The 23,802-nt window shown below is 38.0% G+C and overlaps 2 protein-coding genes across 3 annotated transcripts in view; one reads left to right on the plus strand and one right to left on the minus strand.

The window, feature by feature from the left end:
* Positions 1-1,773: 1,773 nt before the first annotated feature.
* Positions 1,774-21,044, plus strand: NELFCD (negative elongation factor complex member C/D). Of its 2 annotated transcripts, none has more exons than XM_069072486.1 (15): positions 1,774-1,999; positions 10,863-10,978; positions 11,529-11,638; positions 12,031-12,140; positions 12,485-12,592; positions 13,978-14,130; positions 15,483-15,613; positions 17,398-17,563; positions 17,821-17,955; positions 19,279-19,418; positions 19,932-20,046; positions 20,163-20,258; positions 20,347-20,487; positions 20,613-20,742; positions 20,831-21,044. In XM_069072486.1, the coding sequence occupies exons 1-15, from the start codon at positions 1,940-1,942 to the stop codon at positions 20,863-20,865; spliced, it is 1,746 nt and encodes a 581-aa protein (XP_068928587.1). In that variant the 5' UTR covers positions 1,774-1,939; the 3' UTR covers positions 20,866-21,044. The 2 variants fall into 2 exon arrangements, with proteins under 2 accessions (XP_068928587.1, XP_068928588.1); XM_069072487.1 differs by having other exon boundaries at positions 10,866-10,978.
* A 222-nt stretch (positions 21,045-21,266) lies between these two features.
* The window catches only part of CTSZ (cathepsin Z), a 7,830-nt gene continuing 5,294 nt past the window's right edge, over positions 21,267-23,802 (minus strand). The window contains exons 3-6 of the mRNA XM_069072488.1: positions 23,525-23,704; positions 22,658-22,808; positions 22,238-22,403; positions 21,267-21,584 (exon numbers count right to left, since the gene is read on the minus strand). Of these exons, the coding sequence (XP_068928589.1) occupies positions 21,474-21,584; positions 22,238-22,403; positions 22,658-22,808; positions 23,525-23,704 (608 nt within the window). The 3' untranslated portion in view covers positions 21,267-21,473. The remainder of the gene's footprint in view (positions 21,585-22,237; positions 22,404-22,657; positions 22,809-23,524; positions 23,705-23,802) is intronic.

Raw genomic sequence — 23,802 nt, forward strand, 5'->3', positions numbered from 1 at the left:
CTTGGAATTGTCTCCCACCTGCTTTTGTTTGCAGAGGTTGTTCCCCTTCCTACAAGGCATTCTCCACCCCACTCGGCCTAGTCGCTTCCTTCATTCAAGGCTTAGCTCACATCATACTTTATATGGGAAATCTTTCCTCATCTCTCTAAATGTTAGTGCTCTCATCCTCTCCCAAATTATCTTGTTTTTACTTATCTGTTTACATGTTGCATCCTTCCAGCAAAATATAAGCTCCTTAAGGACAAGCACTAGTTTTCATTTGTAACTGTATCCTTAACACCTAGCAAAAAGAGTTACCTGACAAATTTTTATTGGTTGAATTGTATTGAATGAAATCTAAACTTGCTAAGCCCCTGAAATTCAGTTTTAAAAGACTAGGAATTTGTTATTCATTGCAAAATGTTTAAGTCAAACCATTCCTTAGCAAATATAACTAGATTATACCTAGCATATCCATAGTCATGGATTTAGTTGTAAGCACTGTTCACAATAGTCAAAAGAGAAGGCAGGAGATAGACAAGTGAAACGAACCACCAAATGGACATTTATTCACAAGAGGCATATGTAGTAAGGAAAAATCTGGAGATTGCCCTGTAACATGTAAATAAAGCAGGCACATGCTCCAACCTAACAATTCCACTGTTGTACATATTCTCCAAAGAAGTCAAAGATAGAAACAAAGACCCAATATATAGTGTATACCAAAGTTTTAGGGTAGTTTATTTAAACTATCCAATGACTAAGATTTTGGGGACATTTTGTATTATTAAAATGTTCATAGCCCCATTCTCTGTGGTAGCAAAAACCTAAAAATAGAAGGTGACCATTGATCTGAGGGGAGGGAGGGAGAGAGCCTATGGTAGATAAATGTTGAATATTGTGCATCAAAATGCAAAAAAAGTTAACAGGAACATGAAATTTTCATGGTGTAGAGCAGAATAAGTAGAACCAAGAATACAAGACCACAATGGCGTAAATGGACAAAATTATTGAAAATTATTTTTAAAAATTATTAAAACAACTTTTCAGTGATGGAAAAACCAATAACGTTCCTGAAGAAATCAGAAGTAAACATCACTGCCTAAGGGTGTCTGGAGGGAGGGCCCTACTAGGACAAGGTATCGTATGGGTTTCTTGACAAGATTTCTGTATTGGATTTTTAAAATATCTTTTCCGTCACAGGGTTCAATCTGAAGAGCTAAACATATTTTGTTTCGTTGTGATATGGTGGGGAGTGAATGGGCTGCACAGTAGGGGCTCTGGAATGGGATCTTCCTGGTTAGGGAAAATTCTCTGATCCATTGGCGTGTAATCATGGAACTATTATGTGAAGGTTTATCTAGGCAAGGAGACCTATTTGAAAGATTAATTGTAATATGTAGTACAAATGCCCGCTTTACCAATAAATTTGAAAAACACGTAGGCACACTTTCCCGGCCGGGGCGGGGGGGAGGGCAGGATAGGTGAATACGCGAGTGCGGGGGAGGGGTTGTGTGGGGCACCTAGGAGGCAATGGCCTCCGTACCTCGTTCCACTGTAGGCTTCAGAAAACACAAGGCCTGGAAACAAAAGATATCGGAACCCTCAAGCTACTGACACGTAAGATTTTGGTGGCGGGCCGTAGCTATTTAAATAAGACAAGGACACTAAAAGGACGGAAGCTTGCTGGAGACAGTTTCAGTGATCGCACCCACCCCATCCATCATTCAATGCAGCTTTAGTGAGCGGTTGCAGTCCCACAGGGGGCGTACCTGTGCTGAGAAACTCCTCAATCTAGGCAGCAGCGCGCAGGCGCAGGCGCAGGCGCAGACGCAGACGCAAACGGAGTAAGTAGGGAAGCTGAATCGGCCGCTCCGCCTGGTTTGCTTGGGTACCATCGCGCTGGTAGTGGCGGTTGGGCTGGCGGTGCCGGTGTCTCAAGCTGGTGTCGCCTCAAGTCATGGACGAAGACTACTTCGGCAGCGCTGCTGAGTGGGGAGAAGATGCCGACGGCGCCCAGGTAAGAGGACGCTAAGGCGCGGCCATTGATAGCTCCCCATTGTCGTGTCTCCTTTCTCCTCAGGTTCTCGGGCCGGGGCACCTGGGAGCCCAGGGGCGCGGCCGAGGCGCCTGGAGGCGGCCCCGGGCTCGGGACTGGGGCCTAGAGACACCCTGCGGTCTTTGTGGGGAGCGGGGCAGGAGAGGAAGAGTCCAGTGGGTTTTATGTGTAGTCTCCAATCCCTCTGTGCCCCATTGTTTGTGTGTCTACACACCCCACTTCACTGCAGTCTTCTCATGGCAATAACTGTCCTACTTTTTAAAAATCTTCACTGTCTTCCTCTTGGCTTCAACTGTCTTGGCTTCAACTCAAGTGATTAAAATCTAAAATCCTTCGCTTGACAAAGCCTACAACAGTCTGGCTAGGTCCTCCTACCGTTCCAAGCTTTTCTCTCTCCCCAGCACTGTTTTCCTCAGCCACATTGCCTGCCATTGTTCTGCCTCTTTGCTAGATGGTATGTCACGGGATTGGAAGGTTCTCTTTTCACTTTGGTGGAATTGCTGGCCAACCCTTAAAGCCCAATCCAAATGCTACTTTCTTCATGAATCCTTCCCTCATCCCATATAGTGGCCTTTCTCTTCATCGAGTAGCACTTTGTTTACCTTTGTAATGCACGTAGGAGGCATCTGGACAGCTCCAGTCAATAGAGTCCTGGGACTGGGGTCAGGAAAGCCCCAGTACGAATCCAGTCTTGGACACTTATTAGATGTGTAACCCTAGGCAAGTCACTTAACTTGTGTTTGTGCCTTAATCCACTAGAGAAGGAAATGGCAAATCACTCCAGTATCTTTTCCTGGACAGTATGGTCCAGGGGTCACAAAGAGTCAAGACAGGACTGAACAACAACTCATTCACTTATGCAGTATTGTGTATGTGATTTAACTCCTTGCCAAACTGTAAGCCCATAAGGACAGGAATTGTTTCTTCTAAAACTTTCACCCCCTCAGTGCTCTTCATAATGGGTGCTTAATGTTTCAGTTCAATTCAACAAATATTTATTAAGCACCTTTATTGTCAGGCGTTATGTTAGGCTCTGGGGACATGGGCACAAAAATGAAACAGCCCTTGCATACAAGGAGTATATTACATTCTGTTTGTTGAATTTGTTGAAACGCCTCTTCGAGTTTAGGTCAGGTCTTTTACTTGATATGTTCTAAGGAAGGAGGTAGTTATATTCCTCAGACCAGTCATAGGGTCTTACATGTAGTAAACAGTGTTTGATTTGAAAACAATAAAGGGGAGGGGGAGATCTAATTGTCTGGCCTTTTATTGACTTACTCATTCAGACAACCATTATTAAACCTTGGACTGGTTCATAATTAGCACACCAGTTGTATCCTATCTTTCACTAAAGTTCTTCTCACAATGCCATTTTCTGGCAGGTGATGGATAGTTTGTAAATTTAGAGAGATTCCACACTAGAAGGTTAGCCGTGGGTTGATGAATGTCTTAACCACACCAATTCCTGAAGACCATAGAGATGCTGCTGAGGAGGAAATACTTACACTGATTAAAAATCACAGATCTTTTGAAGTACACTTACTTATAGGAAGTATGGTGGGAAAATATTTCCCCCAGACCTTTGTCAGTAAATCCTTTTTCCACAGCACCAAGATAAACATAAACATGTTCTTGTCAAAGGTGTTAGTTAGTGTGCAACTCTTCCGTATCCTGAGAATGTTCCTTTTTTAAAAAAATGTAACTTTAAGAAAAGATTTTAGAAAGGAAGTTAATCACTTACTTATACTAAGGGCTAACTAACTTTAAGACCAGTGATTAAAACTTGTATTCAAGTAACTTTAGATGTGCTTTTTTAGATTGCCACTCACTCTAGATTGCTTTAAACTTTGATTTTTCTTTGTTTATTCAAAATGTATTTTCTAATTTCTACCTGCCTACCCAAGGAACTTGAGAGATCTCTAGCATCTTTCCTAGAAAACACTGCTTCTTAAACTATGGGTCTTGGCTCCAATATGAGGTTTCATAACTGAATGTGGGGGAGTCATGAAAAATTTGACAACAGTAAAAGGTTTCTGAACACACAATGACCAAAAATCAATTCAAAATCAAACAGCATAATAAATTCAAGGTGTTTCTAGCTGTTCTTCCACCCCCCAATGCCCCACCTCTTTGTTGCATTTTACAGCTTCATTGTAGCCTTGGTTCTGAACACCCAACATGAGCTCTTTGCACATTGCATGTGCAGTCATGCCACAAAAAGATTATAATAAACACTGCCAGAAACACATCGGCTCATATTTGAGACTATTTTATGTTATCAATTGGAGCATTTTTACTCTATATACAAAATAGTTAAATGAATTTTGGCTCGGGATTAGGATGGAATTTCCAACAATTTCTGAAATAACCCATAATATATTTCTGCCATTTTGTACTACATATTTATGTGAAGCAGTATTCTCAGCATTGTTGATTATAAAAGTCAAAATATTGATAAACTCTGAAAAAAACATTGAAGATGCTCTACATCAGATATTCTGACAAGATTTAACTCTTTATGCAAAAATAAGCAAGAACGTCTATCACATTATTATGTAAATTTACATACCAAGAAATGGTAAAATTATCTGTATACCAAAGAATTGTTTTAAAATAAATTTTTTTATGATTTATTATCAGTAAATGTTTGATTTGTGTATCTATTTTATATACCTATAAACCTAAGGTCGTGTAAAAATTTCTCCTGCGAAAAGGAGTCAAGAGTGGAAAAGGTTTAAGAAGCCCTGCTCTAAAACAGTAGTTCTCAAAATTTTTGGTCCCAGGACCCCTTTACGCTGAAAAAAATTGAGGAACTCCATATAGCTTTTGCTTATCTGGGTTATATTTCTTGAATTTACTGTATTAGAAATTAAAATATCTTAGCATTATTATGAAAATAGTTTTTACCTCATGAATCCCCCAGAAAAGTTCTTGGAGACCTCTAAAAAGCCGTGGACCACAATTTGAGAAGCATTTCTCTAAAACATGCCCTTCCTCTTAAGTTCCCAACTTCTGTTAACAGTGCAGCTATTTGGGTAGGCCAGGTAGGACAGCGAGTAAGAGCACCGGCCCCAGTGTTGGGATGACCTGGGATCGAATCCGGGCTCATACTCAGTACCACACCCAGAAATAACTGGCTGTGTAAAACCTTGAGCAAGTTATTCAACCCCAATTGCTTTAAAAAAAAAAATAGTGCAGCTATTCTCCCCATAACCAGTGGTTTCCAACTGCTACAGATTCCTCTTCTAAAAATCTTTAACATTTACTCCCTCCTTCCCATTCCAATATTATTTTTCTTGCCCTGCTTTATCATAGCGTTGACTTATTTTGAGTTTGGAATTCTCTAAAACCTATAGATCTTTTTCAGATGAAGTATGGTCCAACTGTTTTTTCCCCCATCCTGGGTAAGACTTTACATATATTCCTATTATATTTCATCATGTTAGAATTGACTCAGTTTTGTACCCTTTCTAAATTCTTCTGTTTCCTGACTGTCATCAGTATAAAACTGTCCTCTTAGTTTTATATCATCCTCAGATCTGATAAATTTATCTTCTTTGTCTCTATCCAAGTCATTTCAGTAGTATAGGACCGTGCACAGCCCCTGAAGTACTCTACCGGGGAGCCACATCCATTTTGCCATGGAATCATTAGGATTCTGTTCTTTGAATGTGATGTTTGAGCTAGTTCCAAATCCATTTAGTTACTCTATAACTGTAGGAGATACTTTTTCTAGTACTTAACTAAAATCTAGGCAAATTGTATCTACCACCTTCCTTGACCTATTATCTTAGTAACCATTTCAAAAAAGGAAATAAGATTTGTCTCATGTGATTGTTCTTGATGAAACCATGCTGGTTTTCTGTCTAAATCCTCATCTCATTAATAATTCACTCTAGAATTTTGACAGAAATTGAAATTGGTCTGATCAATATTTTGCAGATTACATTCTCTTAGTTTAAAAAAAGAGAGAGACATATACCCTTTCTCAGTTTCATAGTACCTTCCCTATTGTTATGATTTTTTATATATCTCTGACCATGTTTTAGCACTCATATCTGTCATTTCTTTCATTACCTGAAGGGGTAGTTCATTTGGGCCAAATGACTTAAATTCATCAAAGGCAGCTAAGTACTCTCTTACTCTCTTTTTCCTTTTATTATTTTGAGTATTAGCTCCCTGTTAACTATTTTGATTACATTTTCCTAACCCTTCTATTTAGGTGATGTGTAGTATACGCCAATTAAAAAATTGCTTCTCCCTTTGCCTTAACCTTAAATGCTCTCCACTATTTGATTTTTAATTTCATTGGATGATGATGATGATGCTATTATTGCTATTGGTTTAAGATTTGCAATGGGATATATATCCTCCTTTAATCATTACAATAACCCTGTGAGGTAGTTGCAACTTTTCCCATTTTATATATGGGGGACTCTAAGACTGAGAGAGGGTTTGCCCATAGTAAAAAAAAAAAAAACAACAAGTATCTGAGGCAATATTTGAACTCAAGTCTTCCTGACTCCCAAGTATATTACTATCCACTTCCTACCTTTTACATTTTTGTTTTTTTTTTTAAATAAGATATTCCATTCCAGAGCCTTATCCTCCCAAGTTTTAGTGATGGTCTATGGAATTAAAATTGTGTTTTTGTATCAAACCTTCTAGTTCATCTTGCTTGTTAGTTAAACTTAAGCTTCTTTTGTTGGATTTTATTTCCTGTGAGTTTAGACAGTGTCTCTCTCCCCAAGTCTCTTTAGTTTAAAGCTTTATTTTGTAGTACGTGTGTATGCATATTTACATGTGTGTGTGTATATATGTATATATACATATACAAGGGTTTATGTCCCATCTTCCTCCCCAAACAATTTTTTTAACCCCCATAACAAATCTGTATAGTTCAGCAAACAGATTCCCAAATTGACCACATCCAAAAATGGATGTTGCATTCTTCATTTTAAGAGCATCACCTTTCTAGGACAGGGCTTCTTAAACTTTTTCCACTGAAAACACCTTTAGCACTTCTTAAATTAAACTGTGTGTCTGCTTGACTCACAATTTAAGAAACACTGCTCTAGGGGTGGCTAGGTAGCGCAGTGAATAGAGCACCAGCCCTGGAGTCAAGAGGTCCTGAGTTCAAATCAGGCCTTGGACACTTAACACAAACACTAGCCATGTGACCTTGGACAACTCACAACCCCAGTTGCCCTCCAAAAAGCAAAAAAAAAAAAAAAGAAAGAAACACTTCTCTAGAAAGAGGTGAGTGACATGTTTCTTTTGTCCTCAAGTTTATCATTGCATTCATCAGAGTTCTAAAGTCTTTCTACATTCACTTTCTTTATTGTATTGTCATTGTATTAATTTTTCTAGTTCTGCTCACTTCATTCTGTATCTTTTATTAGAGGTATTCCTAAAGCTATCCATTTTGTCTTTTTTTTATAACACAATAATATTCCAGTATAATCGTAAATCATAATTTAACAGTTCCCAAATAAGTGGGCACCATCTCCTCCCCTCACCTTCCAGTTTTTGACTATAATGAACAAAGCTGCTAAAAAAAAATTTTTTTATCCTTTTTTAATTTCTTTGGGGTGTAGGCATAGTAGTGGGTATAGCTGTGTCAAAAAGTATTGAACAGGTTAGTAATTTTTTTTGTAATAGTTCCAAATGGCTTTCCAGAGTAGCTGAATCATTTCACAGCATCACCAACAATAGATTAGATATAGAACATTTATTAATTGCTTGCACTTAAGGCCTTCTTTCAGCGTTTTAATTCATTCAACAAGCATTTATTAATTAAAGCACAGTTTAAAGATACAGAGACAAAAACAAAATGGTCCTGTCCTCTTAAGAAAGGGGGTGGGAGGGGCTCTATCTTGAATAGAGCACCAGCCCTGGAGTCAAGAGGACCTGAGTTCAAATCAGGCCTCACACACTTAACACAAAACTAGACATGTGACATTGGGCAAGTCACTTAACCCCAATTGCCCTCCAAAAAGAAGGGGGGTGGGAGAGCATGAAAATATTTTATTCAATGACTACAGCATTGAAAAAAAAAAAAAACTTAGACTTAACTTTGATCAGTGTAGTGACCACACAGGAGGACCTGCAGAGAGCCAGGCATGCTTCCCACCTCTTGACAGAAAGATTTTAATCTCCAGTCACAAAATGAGAGACATTTTTGAACATGGCTGATGTGGGTGTTTGTATTGCTTAACTACACTTATTTGTTCAGTGTTGGGGAACAGGCAGTAGTGAAAGCAGTGGCACAGAAAAGAAAAGGGCATTGATGAAATATTTTTTAACGTGCAGAATAAAACAAAAGGCAGTTCAGAAAAAAAAAAAACAGACAAAGCAGCTTTGGAACTGATGTGCCAGATTTGTTATATAGTTTTTTAAAAAGCTGTACCTAATGGAGATTCATTATTTCCATGAAGTCCTATTTTTCTGTTCAATATGTGAAAATACTCATTGCTTGTTTGTTAAAGTTCAGAATAATAAAAAATTTTAAAGTAAAAAAAAAAGATGACAAAGACATGAGTAAGCATGCTTGTAGGGAGTAAAAAAGGAGCCAATAGATAGAGATATTGGAAATTAAATGGAACATGATTACTGTGGTAGACTGCCAGAGGAATAGGATAGTATATTCTCCCTTGGCAAGGAGAACTGTCACCTGCCACCTCTTTATCAGATACTACAGGAAAGGTTGAGGCACTTCAAGAGATTTTGACATGTAGAAGAGAAAGCTCATGGCAGATGAGCTGCATTCTCTCGATAAAATAGTTTTTGTGAAGTTTTCAGAGAAAAAATATTTGACATCAACTGTGGAAAGATAAAGATTCACTTAGGGAAGAATAAATGGATTACTTTGCTACAGTGAGGACCCAACTAAGTTTAAATAACAGATATGGTCAGCATAGTTGTATGACTTCCTTCAACACCATTTAGCAATAAATAGGATCAGAGAAATTGAATAGTAAGGATAATCCAGAATCCAGGTCTGGGGTTTGGCAGATTAGTGTATGAGTGCTGAAAGGACATGAAGGTAAAGAGGTTCCAGGAAGAAGACACTGTATTGTTGAATCCATTAACTATAGGGTTGTGATTGGGAAACAAGGGGAGTAAAGCCAGAACGGGTATGATGCCCTGAGAAAGTTCCAAGAGATGGAGGGACTGGAGGTCACTTTAAAGATGAATAATCAGTTTTAAAGGAGTTAAGCACAGAAAGAGTTAGAAGGTATAAGAGGTTTCAATCAAATAATTTAAGAATTCTTGGTCATAGAAATAGAACATTTATAGATATGAGAGAAATTATTATTAAATAACCAATTATTGGGGAGATCTAGGATTTTCTCCCTTCCTATCTCTTCAGTCTCTATTGGGTCTAGTCAGCATCTGAAGGACATTAATAATGAGATTGGATTAATTTTCTCCTCTTTGGATTTCTCTTCTCTTTGGGTGGAATCTTGTTCAGATACCACCCAAATGGTGTTCTACTCAGTCTTTTGTGGAGGGAGATCTTTTGTTTAGATTGTCTGAGACTGGGAAACAAGAATGATCAGAGACACATCACCCAGCTCCTCATTAGGCTAGGTCTGCCTCTCATTATAATATTCATTCTTCTCATTAATTGTTAACCCAGTCAGAGTTGATTGCCACCTTCAGGAATACCCATTCTTTGAAGGGCATATAAGCATTGAGTAGGTTCCATGAAGGGTTTTGGGGATTCAAGAATGCTACTCACCTCTTTTGTTAATTATATGCTAGCATAATTAATAAAATGATTAATTACCCAGAAACTATGTCTATTGAACTTTTTATATGTTACATATAATAGTGAGATTAAAAGTATAACCATCCCTGTTTGTAACTGAGGGAGAGAAGGTATATAGTTCATAGAGCTTAGGAGGTTTAAGAATTACTAGGCCAAGGGTGTTTGTAGGGATATCAGCTTATATATTGAAGTCCCTCAAACATAAGGGTAGATATTTTGGTGGAGAAATCCTGGAATGAGGTGAGGCTTGAACTTATTATAAGAGCCCTAATCATTTTTTTTCTATCTGTTGAAATAACTTTTCCTTCAAATACCAGTTCATATGCCACATCATTCATGACTTCTGCTTAGACTTCCTATTCCTACCTCATAGTGATTGCTTTCTTCTTAAATTTTTCTACCCTAACCCTGCACCTCTTCTATGCAATTAATCATTTTCACAATTAAAAACAGTCATTTCTGTATTTGTCTTGCTAATTTGCCTACTAGATTATTAGCTTCTGGAGAACTGGGATTGTTATTTATTATATCTGTATTTTTAGAGTCTTGCATAGTACCTTATATATGTAGCAGATACTTAATAAATATTTATTGAATAATTAATTATTCAACCCATCTTATTTTAAGGTCTACCCTTGAAGCCTCCCCTGTTACATTTCTTATTAATATCACACTTCTCAGAATTTTTCAGTCAGAAACGTGACTTTTGCAATGTTGAGGTAAAAATAGAAAATGGCATATAATAAGATTCTCAAACATGAACAAGTTTGTCTCTCCAACTAAATTGCAAGCCTGTCAATGGTTTATCCTTAAACCGAAGACAACACCCAGAAGAGTTCTGGGTACATTTCAGGTAATCAGTGAAGAATTTTTGTTTGATTGGACTTTAAAGTTTCTAAAATTTCTTTTCACTTTTTAAGGCTTTATATGTCCCTCTTTTTGGAAAAAGCTAAATGACAGGTCTGATCTATTAAATGTTTTTCAGTAGTAGAAAAAGATATTTAAAATCTAAAAAGGTTAAATTATGTTTGACTTTGGATTTAATAATAGCAGGATGATGATTATGGAGAAGGAGAAGATGATGCAGAAGTCCAACAAGAATGTTTGCACAAATTTTCCACCCGGGATTATATAATGGAACCTTCCATATTCAACACACTCAAAAGGTAAAAGGAAAAAATTATGATTTGTGTTGGCAAGCAGAGAGGGAGATATCTTAGAGATGCAATCATTTTGAATCATGGGATCGAAGGATTTAGAGCCAAACAGGACTCTAGTGGGTTATCTACCCCAATCCCTTTGTCACATAGATGAGGAATTGTTGACATTTTTCAGTCATGTCTGACTCTTGTTGACCTCATTTGGGATTTTTTCGGCAAAGATACTATAATGGTTTGTCTTTTCCATCTCATTTTATAAGTGAGGAAATTGAAGCAAATACGGTTAAATGATTTACCCATGGTCAGATAGCTAGTACATGTCTGAAGCCAGATTTGAACTCAAGAAGATGATGATGTCTTCCAGACTCCAGGTCTGTCACTCTATGCACAATGGCACCACCTAGCTGCCCATAGATGAAGAAACTGAGGCCCAAAGAGGTAAAAGGAGTTGTCCAAGGTCATTGAGATAGTCTAGCTGCCTTACTGAATCTTCTTCCTAACCTGTTATCTTTTCTGCTAACCTATGATGTAATTGACCATTTTTCAACCCTTCCAGGTATTTTCAGGCAGGAGGATCTCCAGAGAATGTAATCCAGCTTTTATCAGAGAACTATACTGCTGTGGCCCAGACTGTAAACCTTTTGGCTGAGTGGCTCATTCAGACAGGTACCTAGGAGAATGGAAGGGTGGGTCTAAACTGACTAAGCTTGTTTGTTGGTTTTTCTTTAGAAAACAGAATTATGGGTTGATAAATTGCTGATAATTACTCCTTTTAACATTGGGGGTTTTAAGGTTTATAAGAAGTGAATTTTTTATCTCTTTCAGCTTGGTATTTATCTTTGATTTAATAGCGGGGGTTTTCTGATAGCCTGTAAAACAGATTATCATTGAATTTTACCATGTGGTAGAATTATGGAGGCTTTATAAAGCATATTTTATTTAAAATTTAAAAAAACAAGATATGAAACAGTGTAAATAACAAGAAAAGGAGTCAAGTATTAAAACCATCCTCAAAACCCATGTCATGAGGTTGCTATTTTCTGTCTAATTCTTTTAAGGTGTTGAGCCAGTTCAGGTTCAGGAAACTGTGGAAAATCATTTGAAGAGTTTATTGATCAAACACTTTGACCCTAGAAAAGCAGATTCAATCTTTACTGAAGAAGGTGAGGTAAGGAAGATCTCTTGTCCCCTGGAAGTTCTCACATTATTTTGCCTGATGTTTTTTCTCTTGTATGCATGCACACACAAGCTCTGATCACATATATAATTCCTACATCCCTTCCTGTAAAACTTGTATGTTCTGATTCTGTTGAATTCAACCTTCCACAATGTGGTAGAATAAAAAGGGTGAGGTCCCAGCTCTCATCTTAAATATTAGTCTGTGGGCCTTAGTTTTTCACCTACAAAATGAGGGATTTTTGTTGGACTTTGGAAGAAACCTCAATATATGATATGTGATTGACATCCTTCTTTTGCTGGGGGGGGGGGGGGGGTTTTTTTGTTTTTTGGCAGACCCCAGCATGGCTAGAACAAATGATTGCACATACTACCTGGAGGGATCTGTTTTACAAATTAGCTGAAGCACATCCAGATTGTCTTATGCTTAATTTTACTGTTAAGGTAAGTTGAGGGGGAGTTAAATTTGTGGGTGCATGAGTGGGGGGCAGGGAGAATAAGCATTTTTATAGTACCTACTATATGTTAGGCACTATGCTAAGTGATTCTTATAAATCATTTGATCCTTACAACAGCACTTCAAGTTAAGTGATAATATTATCTCTATTTTACAGTTAAGGAAACTGAGGCAAATAGAATTTAAGTGACTTGTCTGGGTCATACAGATATGTGTCCAAAGCCATATTTGAATTCAGGTCTTCCTAACTCTAGGCTCATTGCTTTATCCACTACTCTACTACCTGCCTCTACTATTCTAAAGAAACCCTGGAATAAAAAGATGAGAGAATGTGAATATTTTCCCTACTTAGAAATATTTTTATTTATATTAAATTTTCAGTCAATATTCATACTTGATTTCTTACACAGACTAAACTCTGAAATGGGAAGGATGAAGCATGGTTATTATATTCATAAGGTTTTTTTGTTCTTTGGGTTTTGTTTTGTTTTTTAATCCATGTTTTCAGGGATATCCCTATTTCCCTCAACTGTGAAAATACTACCCACCCTGCCAGCCCACTAGGGTTGCTATAATTATAAAATGAGATAAGTGAAAGGACTTTGAAGATTGTAAAATTCCATAGGTATCTTATTAAGGATGTGTTTGGGGTTTTGTTTATCTATTTTTTTTAATCCATTAGAAAATTAATCATATTGACCAAGGGTCCCCTCATTTCTAAGAACCAGTCTTGGGGTGGTTAGGTGGCGCAGTGAATAGAGCACCAGCCTTGGAGTCAGAAGGACCTGAGTTCAAATCCGGCCTCAGACACTTGATCACACTTACTAGCCATGTGACCTTGGGCAAGTCACTTAACCCTGATTGCCCTGCCTACCCCCTCCAAAAAGCAAAAAAATAAAAATTATAAAAAAAAAAAAAAGAACCTGTCTTAGCTTGAAAATTCTATAATCTTCTCACCTTATAGTATTCCTTTTGTTGTTTTATTGAACTATTTAATTTTTTGTGTGTTTATGTCCTACTTAGGCTAGACTGAGCTCCTTGAGGACAGGAACAGTATCACATTTTTTAACATCTCCTTTAATCTTATGATCACTTTTTCAGTCCTATTTATTGAATGACTCAGAATTGTAGAAGTGGATGTAAACTTCGAGGTCATCTAGTCAGAGTTGGACATTTTATAGATGAGGAAGCTGAGGTCTAGAGCGATAGTCTCACTTGACTGGGGCCACAGTGCCAAGGACCAGGATTAGAACCTAGGTTTTCTCACTCTGGGGTACTCTTTCTGTTGTACCACATTTCCCAAGAGCCAGTTTTCTATGAAATGACTGAAATGTGGTGAAAATTGTGACCTTTATTCATTTTTGCATTGTAGCTTATCTCTGATGCAGGATATCAAGGAGAGATAACTAGTGTATCCACTGCTTGCCAGCAATTAGAAGTCTTTTCTCGAGTGCTCCGTACTTCACTGGCTACAATTTTAGATGGAGGAGAAGAAAACCTTGAAAAAAATCTCCCTGAGTTTGCTGTAAGTTCTGGCTCAAGGAGGGGGGAAGAATTGAAATATTATGGCCCAGATATGTTAAAACTTTCAAAATAATCCATTACATAACTATAGATTTAAAAAATTGTGGCAGATAATGCTATTAGCAATAGCCAGAGTAGATTCTGGATACTTTAATTTCCTATCTCACCTTTTCTGTTTCTATTATTGGCACCTTAAAAATTGTTTTTATTATGAACATTCTTCATACAAAGAAGAAAAAAGAATATGAACTCTCAAATATTAAGTAGTTTGTTATTTTGAAGTATGTATTAAATTTTTCCTGATAGTGTCAATGTAGCCTGCTTGTCTGTGTCCTCTTCTACTCTTTTCAATGTATTTTTTTCAGTGTTTCATTGATACTTCTTATTTTTTTTGTATCATTATCACTACTTCCCTACTTTACCTCCCCTGATCTATTCTCCCAGTTCTCCATCCTTCTCACCCCCCAAAATAAAAGCCCTACTTTGTAATGAATAAATATAATTAAGCAAAACAAATTCACACACTGTCCATTAGACTATGAGCTAATTGAGGGCAGGAAAACTTTTTTTGTATCCCCAAGTGCTTAGCACAGTGCCTGGCACTGAATAGATGTTTATTGGCTGACTGACTTAAGATCAAAATGTCTCATTCTGGTGTGTTGTTCTTATATCATCTTCATTTCTCAATATATCCTTCCCCTGACTGTCTTCCCTGCACAGAAAGTCTTCCCCTGTATCTGAGTTGTTTTGTTAAATTCAGCAAAATCAATCAACACACGGAGCAGATCTACTAGTGTATGCAGCATTCCATATTTGTAGATTGAGGAGGAGAGGTACATTTTCTTAATTCGTCTCTAGGACTTAGCTTGGTCATGACAATGACACATCATTCAGTTTCTGTATTTTCTTAATGTTTACATTGTTGTAATGATATATGTACATATATGTATACATATATAAATATATTTTTTCTAGTACAAATGTATATATATAAATTTTTTTTTCCTAGTACAGCTTGCTTCATTCTGCATTGGTTCATATAAATCTACCCATATTTCTTTGAATTCTTATTTGTCACTTATAGCATTATGATTTCCCTCTGTATTTATGTACCAGAGTTTATTTAGCCATTTCCCAATCAGTGGACACAAACTTTGTTTCTAATTTTTGCTATTACACAAAATGCTGCTATGAATATTTTGGTGCATATATGACCTTTTTGTTTAGTAGTGGAATATATGGTTCAAAGGGTATGGTCATTTTACTTAATTTAATTACCTAACAGCTATTATTAAGTCATCCTTATAGAATGGGAACTCTTTTTTTTTAACCTTTCCATTTGGAATATTTCAGAAAATGCTATGCCATGGAGAGCATACTTATCTCTTTGCCCAATCAATGATGTCTATATTGGCCCAGGAAGAACAAGGAGGGTCTGCTGTGCGTAGAATTGCTCAAGAAGTTCAACGATTTGCTCATGAGAAGTAAGATTAAATATATCTTTCATGTTTACTGATCCTGTCCCATTACCAAATTTCTCTCTTATAAGATCTTTTCATGATTTTGAATTAGCAAACAAAACCTTTTATTTCTTTAACTAAATCCCTAAGTTCCCCTAGAGTTCTCTTTCTAAAGAGCAATCCTCAGTTCAGATCCTACCTCTAAAAATTCCCAATAGTAACTGCATGAGTAGAGAAAGAGGCTTAGATGCAAGATATGTTGTGAAGGTAGGAACAGATAGATTTGGCAATTGACTGACTGGACATTTAGAAGCCTGGTTTTGTCTTCAACAGAAATAGGGAAGTTTACGGGGAGGCTAGCTGGCGAAGTGAATAAGAGCGCTGGCCCTGGAGTCGGGAGACCCGGGATCAGTTCCGGCCTCAGATACTTAACACCCACACAAAAAATACTGGCCGTGTAACCTTGGGCAAGTTACTTAACCCCAATTGCTTAAAAAAAATTTTTTTAATTAAAAAAAAAGAAATAGGGAAGAGTGGGGGAGAGGTTGGGAAGAAAGATGAGTTCAGTTTGGGACACATGAGTTTAAGATGTTTTGGGTTAGGGTCATCTGTATAAAGATAATAAACTCATAGGAGATAATTAAGTTATTGAGAGTGTAGAGGAAGACGATGGGCCTTGGGAAATATTCATCCACTGTTGGGGATCAGGATATGGATTAATCAACAGAAGAATCTGAGAAATGGTGCAGTACTAAACCAGGAGGGTATTGTCATGAAAACCAAATGAAGAGAGAGTGGGCAATAATGTTAAATGCTGTGGTGAGATCAGGGTGAGGACTGAGCAGAAACCATCAGCTTTGGCAGCTTTGCAGAGAGCACTTTCAGTAGAGTTTGGAAACCATATTGCAAAGTGCTGTTAAGAAACAAGTAAGAGGATGTGAAAGAAATTGTTAACTTTTTCTAGGAATTTCAATTAGAAAGGGCAGAATGATATAGGATGGTAGCTTGGGGGAATGGTTGGGTTTAATGAAGTTTTTTTAAGGATGTAGGAGACTTGCCATGTTTGATAGCACAGTAGGAAAGGAACTAGAAGATAAGGAGAGACTGGAAATTGAAAGGAGTGAGGATGATTGAAGGGGCAGACTGCTGAAGAAGATGCTAGAGGATTGGCCTTGAGGAGGAGGACCATCTCATCAGGTGCTGGAGTAAAAGAGGAGTGAGTGGGAAATGTCAGGAAAAGGAGGGGCAAGCTCATGGCTAATGGCTTTAAATGTCTACTAAAATGGTGAGAGCTCAGCTGAGAGAATATGGGGAAAGGAGTGTAGGAGGTGTGAGGAGAAAAGTTTGGAGAAGCTTCTGTGGGGAGTGAGATAGGGAATACAAGGGAGTAATGAAAGGATTGCCCTGTCAGTGCTGTGAAGGCCCAATTGCAGTTAGCTACCATGACTGCCCCTCTGTCTCCTCCACCCTTCTGCCTCTAAATCAAATACTCTTATCAAACTAACCTTCCAACATCAAAAGTGCAATGTTTGTGATTAGTGAGTTAGTGCAACTCACTTGCAGATACATTAAGTAGAAAAAAGATTATTTTTTTTTCTTTTTATAAGCAATAGGGGTTAAGTAACTTGCTCAAGGTTACACGGCCAGTTATTTCTGGGTGTGGTGCTGAGTATCTGAGCCCAGATTTGATCCAGGTCATCCCGACACTGGAGCCGGTGCTCTTATTTGCTGAGCCACCTGGCCGCCCCTAAAAAAAGATTATTCTTAACAGTGGACTTGGGGGATTTTCTTTCTTTTTCTAAATCAAGAGGCCATGATGCAAGTCAGATCACACTTGCATTAGGCACAGCTGCTTCGTACCCCAGGGCTTGTCAGGCCCTTGGTGCCATGTTATCGAAAGGAGCTCTGAATCCTGCTGATATCACAGTCCTATTTAAGATGTTTACAAGCATGGACCCACCTCCCGTTGAATTGGTGAGTTTGTTTCACTTTTGCATTATGAAGAATACCACCATAAACTTTCCCCATTTGCTTATGTGGTGAGTGAATTAAGTAAAAACAATTTCTTGAGCTTTATGAAAGCAAAATATTCAGTAATTACTCATTGTTGTGAAAATGAACCGAAGTGTCATTTATTTTGTCGTCACTATCTAACCTAATGGGCTCTTCTCTGCAGGGCACAGTGGCAAGCCTTGGATATTAATAGCGTCGTTTAATGTTTGTCCTTTTAGATACGGGTACCAGCTTTCTTGGACCTATTTATGCAGTCGCTTTTTAAACCAGGTGCCAAAATCAATCAAGACCATAAACACAAGTACATCCACATATTGGCCTATGCAGCTAGTGTAGTAGAGACCTGGAAAAAGGTAATCTTGGGATTTTGAGACTCTAACACAATTGTTTGAACCTGTTGCACATTTTATCCCTATAATTCAGAGGCAATAACTGCTGAGGCAAAATTATTCCTCCCCTATGAATTCTCATGACCCTGTCATCTCTAGCTATCTCAGCTCTGTCTCTCCAGACTACATACATGTCCTCCTTTACTCTGTGTGTTCCACTAAGGGGCAGCAATCCCTACTCTTATCATTAATGAACTAATTTTATCCTAGATTATTTCACATCCAAAGAAACCTGGCTTTCCCCAGAAGCTGGGCATCATGTCTTGTATTGGCTGCTCTTTTTTTTTAAGGTAGACATACCTTACTCCCCATTCCCACCTCCAAACTTTCCTTTTGCTGTCACTATTCAGCAGCTTCTCTTTTCAAGATTCATTCCATCCATTTTTGTCACCCAGTCCAAATCCTTACCACAGTCATTAACTGGTCATCCTCCCTTCTCAAAGGGTGATTTACAATTACTTTCTGTCCCAAACATGTGATCCATGTCATCCTTAGGGACTTCAGTAATGTGCTGATGCCTCCTTCAAACATCCTGGCCTTCACAATCCATCAGTTTTTTCAACTTCATGACCTCCACCTTCATTCTATCTTAGCCACACACGAGGATAGCATTGATCATAACTAAAATGAGCAGAAACTGTGAACTTGCCCATCATACTGTCAATAAATGACTAATTGTTAGGAGCTTTTAGTGTTCTCTCATGACTGAGCACAGGGACAATATGTGCCCTCATTGCCTTCAGACCACTGTGAACCCAGGATCTCTTAAAATTCTGAAATATGCACAGAGTAGATTGATTAACAGAGTGGGTGATTAATAACTTAGTAAAATCCTCTTTAAAACCTGGCCCTTCCCTACTTCTTATACTTGACTACCCTTCAGATACTCTACCATCCAGACACTGGTCTGTTTACTGTACCTCCCACTTGACACACCATCTCCCTGCCTTTTTATTGGGTGTCCCCCATGTTTGGAATATTCTTACTCCTCTGCCTCTTGGCTTCCTTCAAGCCTCCACTCAAATCCTATTTTCATTAAGAGGTTTTTTCTGAGCACCATCTTCCTCCCACTCACTTCACTGCCTTCCCTCTGAGATTCCCTTATTATGTATCTTGTCCCCTCCATTAAAATGTGAGCTTCTTGAGGGACAGATGTGTTGTTTGCATTCTCAGCACTTAACTCAGTGCCTGGCCCACAAATACTTGTTCACTTGGTGTAAATAGTTTCTGAAAACTATTATGCCATATTCAAAAAAATCAATCATTCAAATGTTGTTACATTTTCAGAACAAGAGAGTGAGCATCAATAAAGATGAGTTGAAGTCAACATCTAAAGCTGTTGAAACTGTTCACAATTTATGTTGCAATGAGAACAAAGGTGCCTCTGAATTAGTGGCTGAATTGAGTACACTTTATCAGTGCATCAGGTAAGCAAAAGCCAAGTTTTCCCATTTTTAATGTTTATGGTTGGCACTTTAGATGGTCTTTTATTTAAAAAGCTAAAAAAAAGACAGAATCTTCAAGTGAATCTTAGTCTTTTATTTGTATATAAATTGCATGAATTCACGTTAACAGGGAGGCCATTTATTGCCATCTAAGTGGACCATGCATCCATAAAGGAAGAACTTGGGAGTTTTACTTCTAAAAACTTATGGCACTTTCAAAGATCAGTCATCCAGGAGTCAGTTATACCATTTCATATTGGCATCTTATTTTTCTAAATCCTCGTAAGCCTTAGGATTTTTCCTTTTTTTTTTTTGGAGGGTAATTGGGGTTAAGTGACTTGCCCAAAGTCACATGGCTAGTGTGTTAAGTGTCTGAGGTCGAATAACTCAGGTCCTCCTGACTTCAGGGCTAGTGCTCTATTCACTTTGCCACCAATTCTCCCCAGCCTTAGGAATGTTAACTTAGTCTTTGAAGGTCATTTATTTATTTTGCAGGTTTCCAGTGGTGGCAATGGGTGTACTCAAGTGGGTAGATTGGACAGTGTCAGAACCACGCTATTTCCAGCTCCAAACTGATCATACACCAGTACATTTGGCTTTACTGGATGAGGTACGGTGAAGAAGTTCAGTGACACTTAAAAAACACTATCGTTGGTCTGCTGTTAACAGTTACTTTCTTACAATTAAATGTTTTAAAGTAAGCACAATTGTGTCTCTTGGCCATAGATTAGCACCTGCCACCAGCTCCTCCATCCCCAAGTCTTGCAATTGTTGGTTAAACTGTTTGAGACAGAACATTCCCAACTGGATGTAATGGAACAGGTAAGAGGTCTTTCAAAAAGTTGAAAAGGAATAGAAATTGTTTTAAAATAGCTTGTTTTTCTTTAACCTCCCCCTTTTTTCTCCCAAGCTTGAACTGAAGAAAACACTACTAGACAGGATGGTCCATCTGCTGAGTCGGGGTTATGTACTGCCTGTTGTCAGTTACATCCGAAAGTGTTTGGAAAAGTTGGACACTGACATCTCCCTCATTCGCTATTTTGTTACTGAGGTCAGAACTACTCCCTTTTGGTAACATTGGCACAGCAGTCATCTGCTTACTTTGGAGCTGAATTCTACCTGTGTTCAGGACGTGGAGGCTCAATGTGGGTGGTTCAGACTCCTCTCTCTTTACAGGTCTTGGATGTGATTGCTCCTCCTTATACTTCCGACTTTGTGCAGCTCTTTCTTCCCATTCTAGAGAATGACAGCATTGCAGGTACCATTAAAACAGAAGGAGAACATGACCCTGTGACAGAGTTCATAGGTAAGGGTAAAATAACTATTCTGGTTTGTGACCTTTTTGAAAAACAACTAGTCTTATTTTTAACCCATCTAATTTATCTTTATTTAAGCCCACTGCAAGTCTAACTTCATTATGGTAAACTGAATGCTGCTGAGGTTTCAGGAAGGCATTTCCAGATGGAATCATCCCTTGAAGTTGTGAAAACAGTCTCAGAAGGACCATGACCATGGTGGTGTAAAAAGACTTTTTACTGACCCTATGGGTTATTTTAAACATGTGGAATATCCATCTTAAAAGTTATCAAATAAAAGTTTGGAAGGATATTGGATTACTACAATTTTTACTTTTCTGTTACTACAATAGTTACTTTCTAGTTCACATTTTGTTAAAAATTTAGAAAGACCCCCAACCCACACAAGGTGAGGTAGTATCAAATCAACAGATCAATTCACACATCAATAAATGTTTCTTTTTCACCCCATACCATATTGACCCCTTTACCATTAAACAGACTGGTGACAAAATTTGAATTTAAAAAGAACAACTTTCCATTTTCTAAAGTAGTTTATTATAACAAATAACCCTGTATAAATTTTGGTAAACCATTCTGTTACAGATCAGTTTTCTGAGGACAAGACAAACAGTGATTTGTATACTTCCATTTTTGTAAGTCTGTTTCACTAAATACTTAAGGATCCATGGGGACATGTGAGGTCAGACAATTAGAAGCAGCTAGTCATATTTAATAAAACTTAAACTATGGGATCCCCAAATGAACAGGCCTCTTCAACAGCAAGATTGTATTTGCTGCCTTGTCCATCTTTAAATGTGCTGGTCACTATCCTCATCCAGCCTTTTTCACCCTGTGAGGGAAGAAAAAATATTATTACCCCTAAGTTATTCACTATTTCTTTCCCTTTTAAGGCCCCTTTGTATATGTGTGCATTATGTTCCAGTTCTTCTATGCTACAAGTATCCACCCCTCAGAAGGAGAAATTGTATTTCAACTAGGAAGTTTCACATGGATGAGAAACCTGAGCCCCAGCAAACTTAGGTGACTTACTTAAGGTCAGGATAGAATTAAGCGGAATTCCCCTACCATAAGTGAACTAACTCCCAGTCAGCCCAGTGTTTTGTTTTTTTTACTGAATTACTATTCAGTTGCCCTCATCTGACCTTTTTTTAATAAACTATCCTGTATTTCCTAGTTATCTCATTACAGTGTTGATTAACTTCAACTTAGAAAGGAAGCAAATACAACTTCAGTATTAACCTGCAACATAAATCCTACCAAATGTTGCCTTTAAAAGCAGAATTACAAGGAAGGGGATTGCAGTGGGTCTCTCACTCCATGACATATACTCCACAGGACCCAGCGTCATTTGTAGCCTGATCAATCTAGTCAGGTCTATTATCTACATTATTACACTAAAATAAAGCCTCAGCAATCTAAAACATCAAATACCTTTATGATGTGTTTCACTTGGTAAATACTTGGCAAGGGAAATAAACTTACCCAGGGTTCACCCCATGAATTCCGGACAATCCAATATTCTGTTCCATCATCACCAACACCCCACCCAGCCACAGAAATGACATGATTTATCATAGGTCTAGGATTGTATTCAAAATAGATCCCACCAGTATAGTTATCCATGCTTTCTGTTGCCATTATGCCACAACTGAAAAGGAAGAGAAATAAGAAAGTATATTACTTAGGCCAATTTTTTTTCTCCTAAGTATCAGCTAAATTCAAGTGAAAAGAAACATCCCATCATCTGAGTCATTCAGTTTAAAGGTAGTATCCCCTGCTAAACTGAAACTGTTTTTTACACTATAGGCAACAATGGCTCAGGTCCCCAAACCCTGGGCTTTTCCAACTCCTACCACCAGCCTCAGAAACAAAAAAGCAGGAAAGGCAGACTCCTTTTTTTACCTGATAGGACCATTTGCATATATTTCTGCCATCATCTTTTCTCTCCCAGAAAGGGTACCATAGTCCCCAACTTTCCAGAGGGTATAGTTCTTGATGAAATAGCAGTGATGGAATTCATTGCATGTGCCACATTCATTAAACTTGTCACATTCTGCAGGCAAAGTTAGATAAACCTTGAGATAAGAATCAACTTCTAAGGAGTTTTGAATAAAGCAAAAATTTAACTGCCTTCCCACTTACAAAAGAAAATAGTCAATTGAAGGGTGATAAAGAAGAGAAATAACCTAGTCTGAACATCTAATTTTTTAATGGGATCTCTAAGGGCAAGTTCCTTAGAATGCTATGACATAATCTTTTTTTTTCTTTTTAAAGCAATTGGGGTTAAGTAACTTACTCAAGGTTACACTGCCAGTTATTTTGTGTGGGTGTTAAGTATCTACCAACTCCCGGGGCTGGCTGGCGCTCTTACTCACTGAGCCACCTGGCCGCCCTAGCTATGACATAATCTTAAAATTTTATGGGCTTTTTCATGTTCCTGGCAGTCAGTGAAAAGTAGCCACCTTCCACATGATATGAAAGTAATCAAAGCCCCTACTTCCTAGACTGACTAGTGTCTTGCTCCAAGTAGGGCACAGACGGAAAAAATAGCTAGGAGGAAGGTGGTAAGAAAGAAAAAGTATGAGACAAAATGAGATAATCTGAATAGAAAGTAAAGGGCACTTCCTGTGTCCCTCACACAGAAATGCCTCATGTTTAATAGATTAGAATGCCAATAAATAATCATTAGGTTTTTGAAGTGGATTGTTATAAGGCAGCCTGCTCATGCTAATTATACATTTGTGATGACTTTCAAAGCTGCTTGCCTACCCTGGTCTTTGGCCTGGTAGTTGTTGCAGGTCTCATCAGGAATGCCATGTTTGTTAGCATATTCCCACACAAACAGATCATTCCCCCCTTCACAGGATCCAGCATTGCCACAGTCAATCACATGTTGCACAGACAGGAGAGTAGATGGCCAGGCTCCCTTCCTCTTAATGTTGATTCGATCTGTAATGAAAATTGCAGCATTCTACCTTTCAGAAACTTAAACCCTCAATAACACACACACACACACACACACACACACACACACACACACACACACA

Source organism: Petaurus breviceps, unplaced genomic scaffold (assembly GCF_028583685.1).
Source record: "Petaurus breviceps papuanus isolate PSGF00001 unplaced genomic scaffold, PetGlider_PUasm1.0 90847, whole genome shotgun sequence".
Classification (NCBI taxonomy): Eukaryota; Metazoa; Chordata; class Mammalia; order Diprotodontia; family Petauridae; genus Petaurus; species Petaurus breviceps.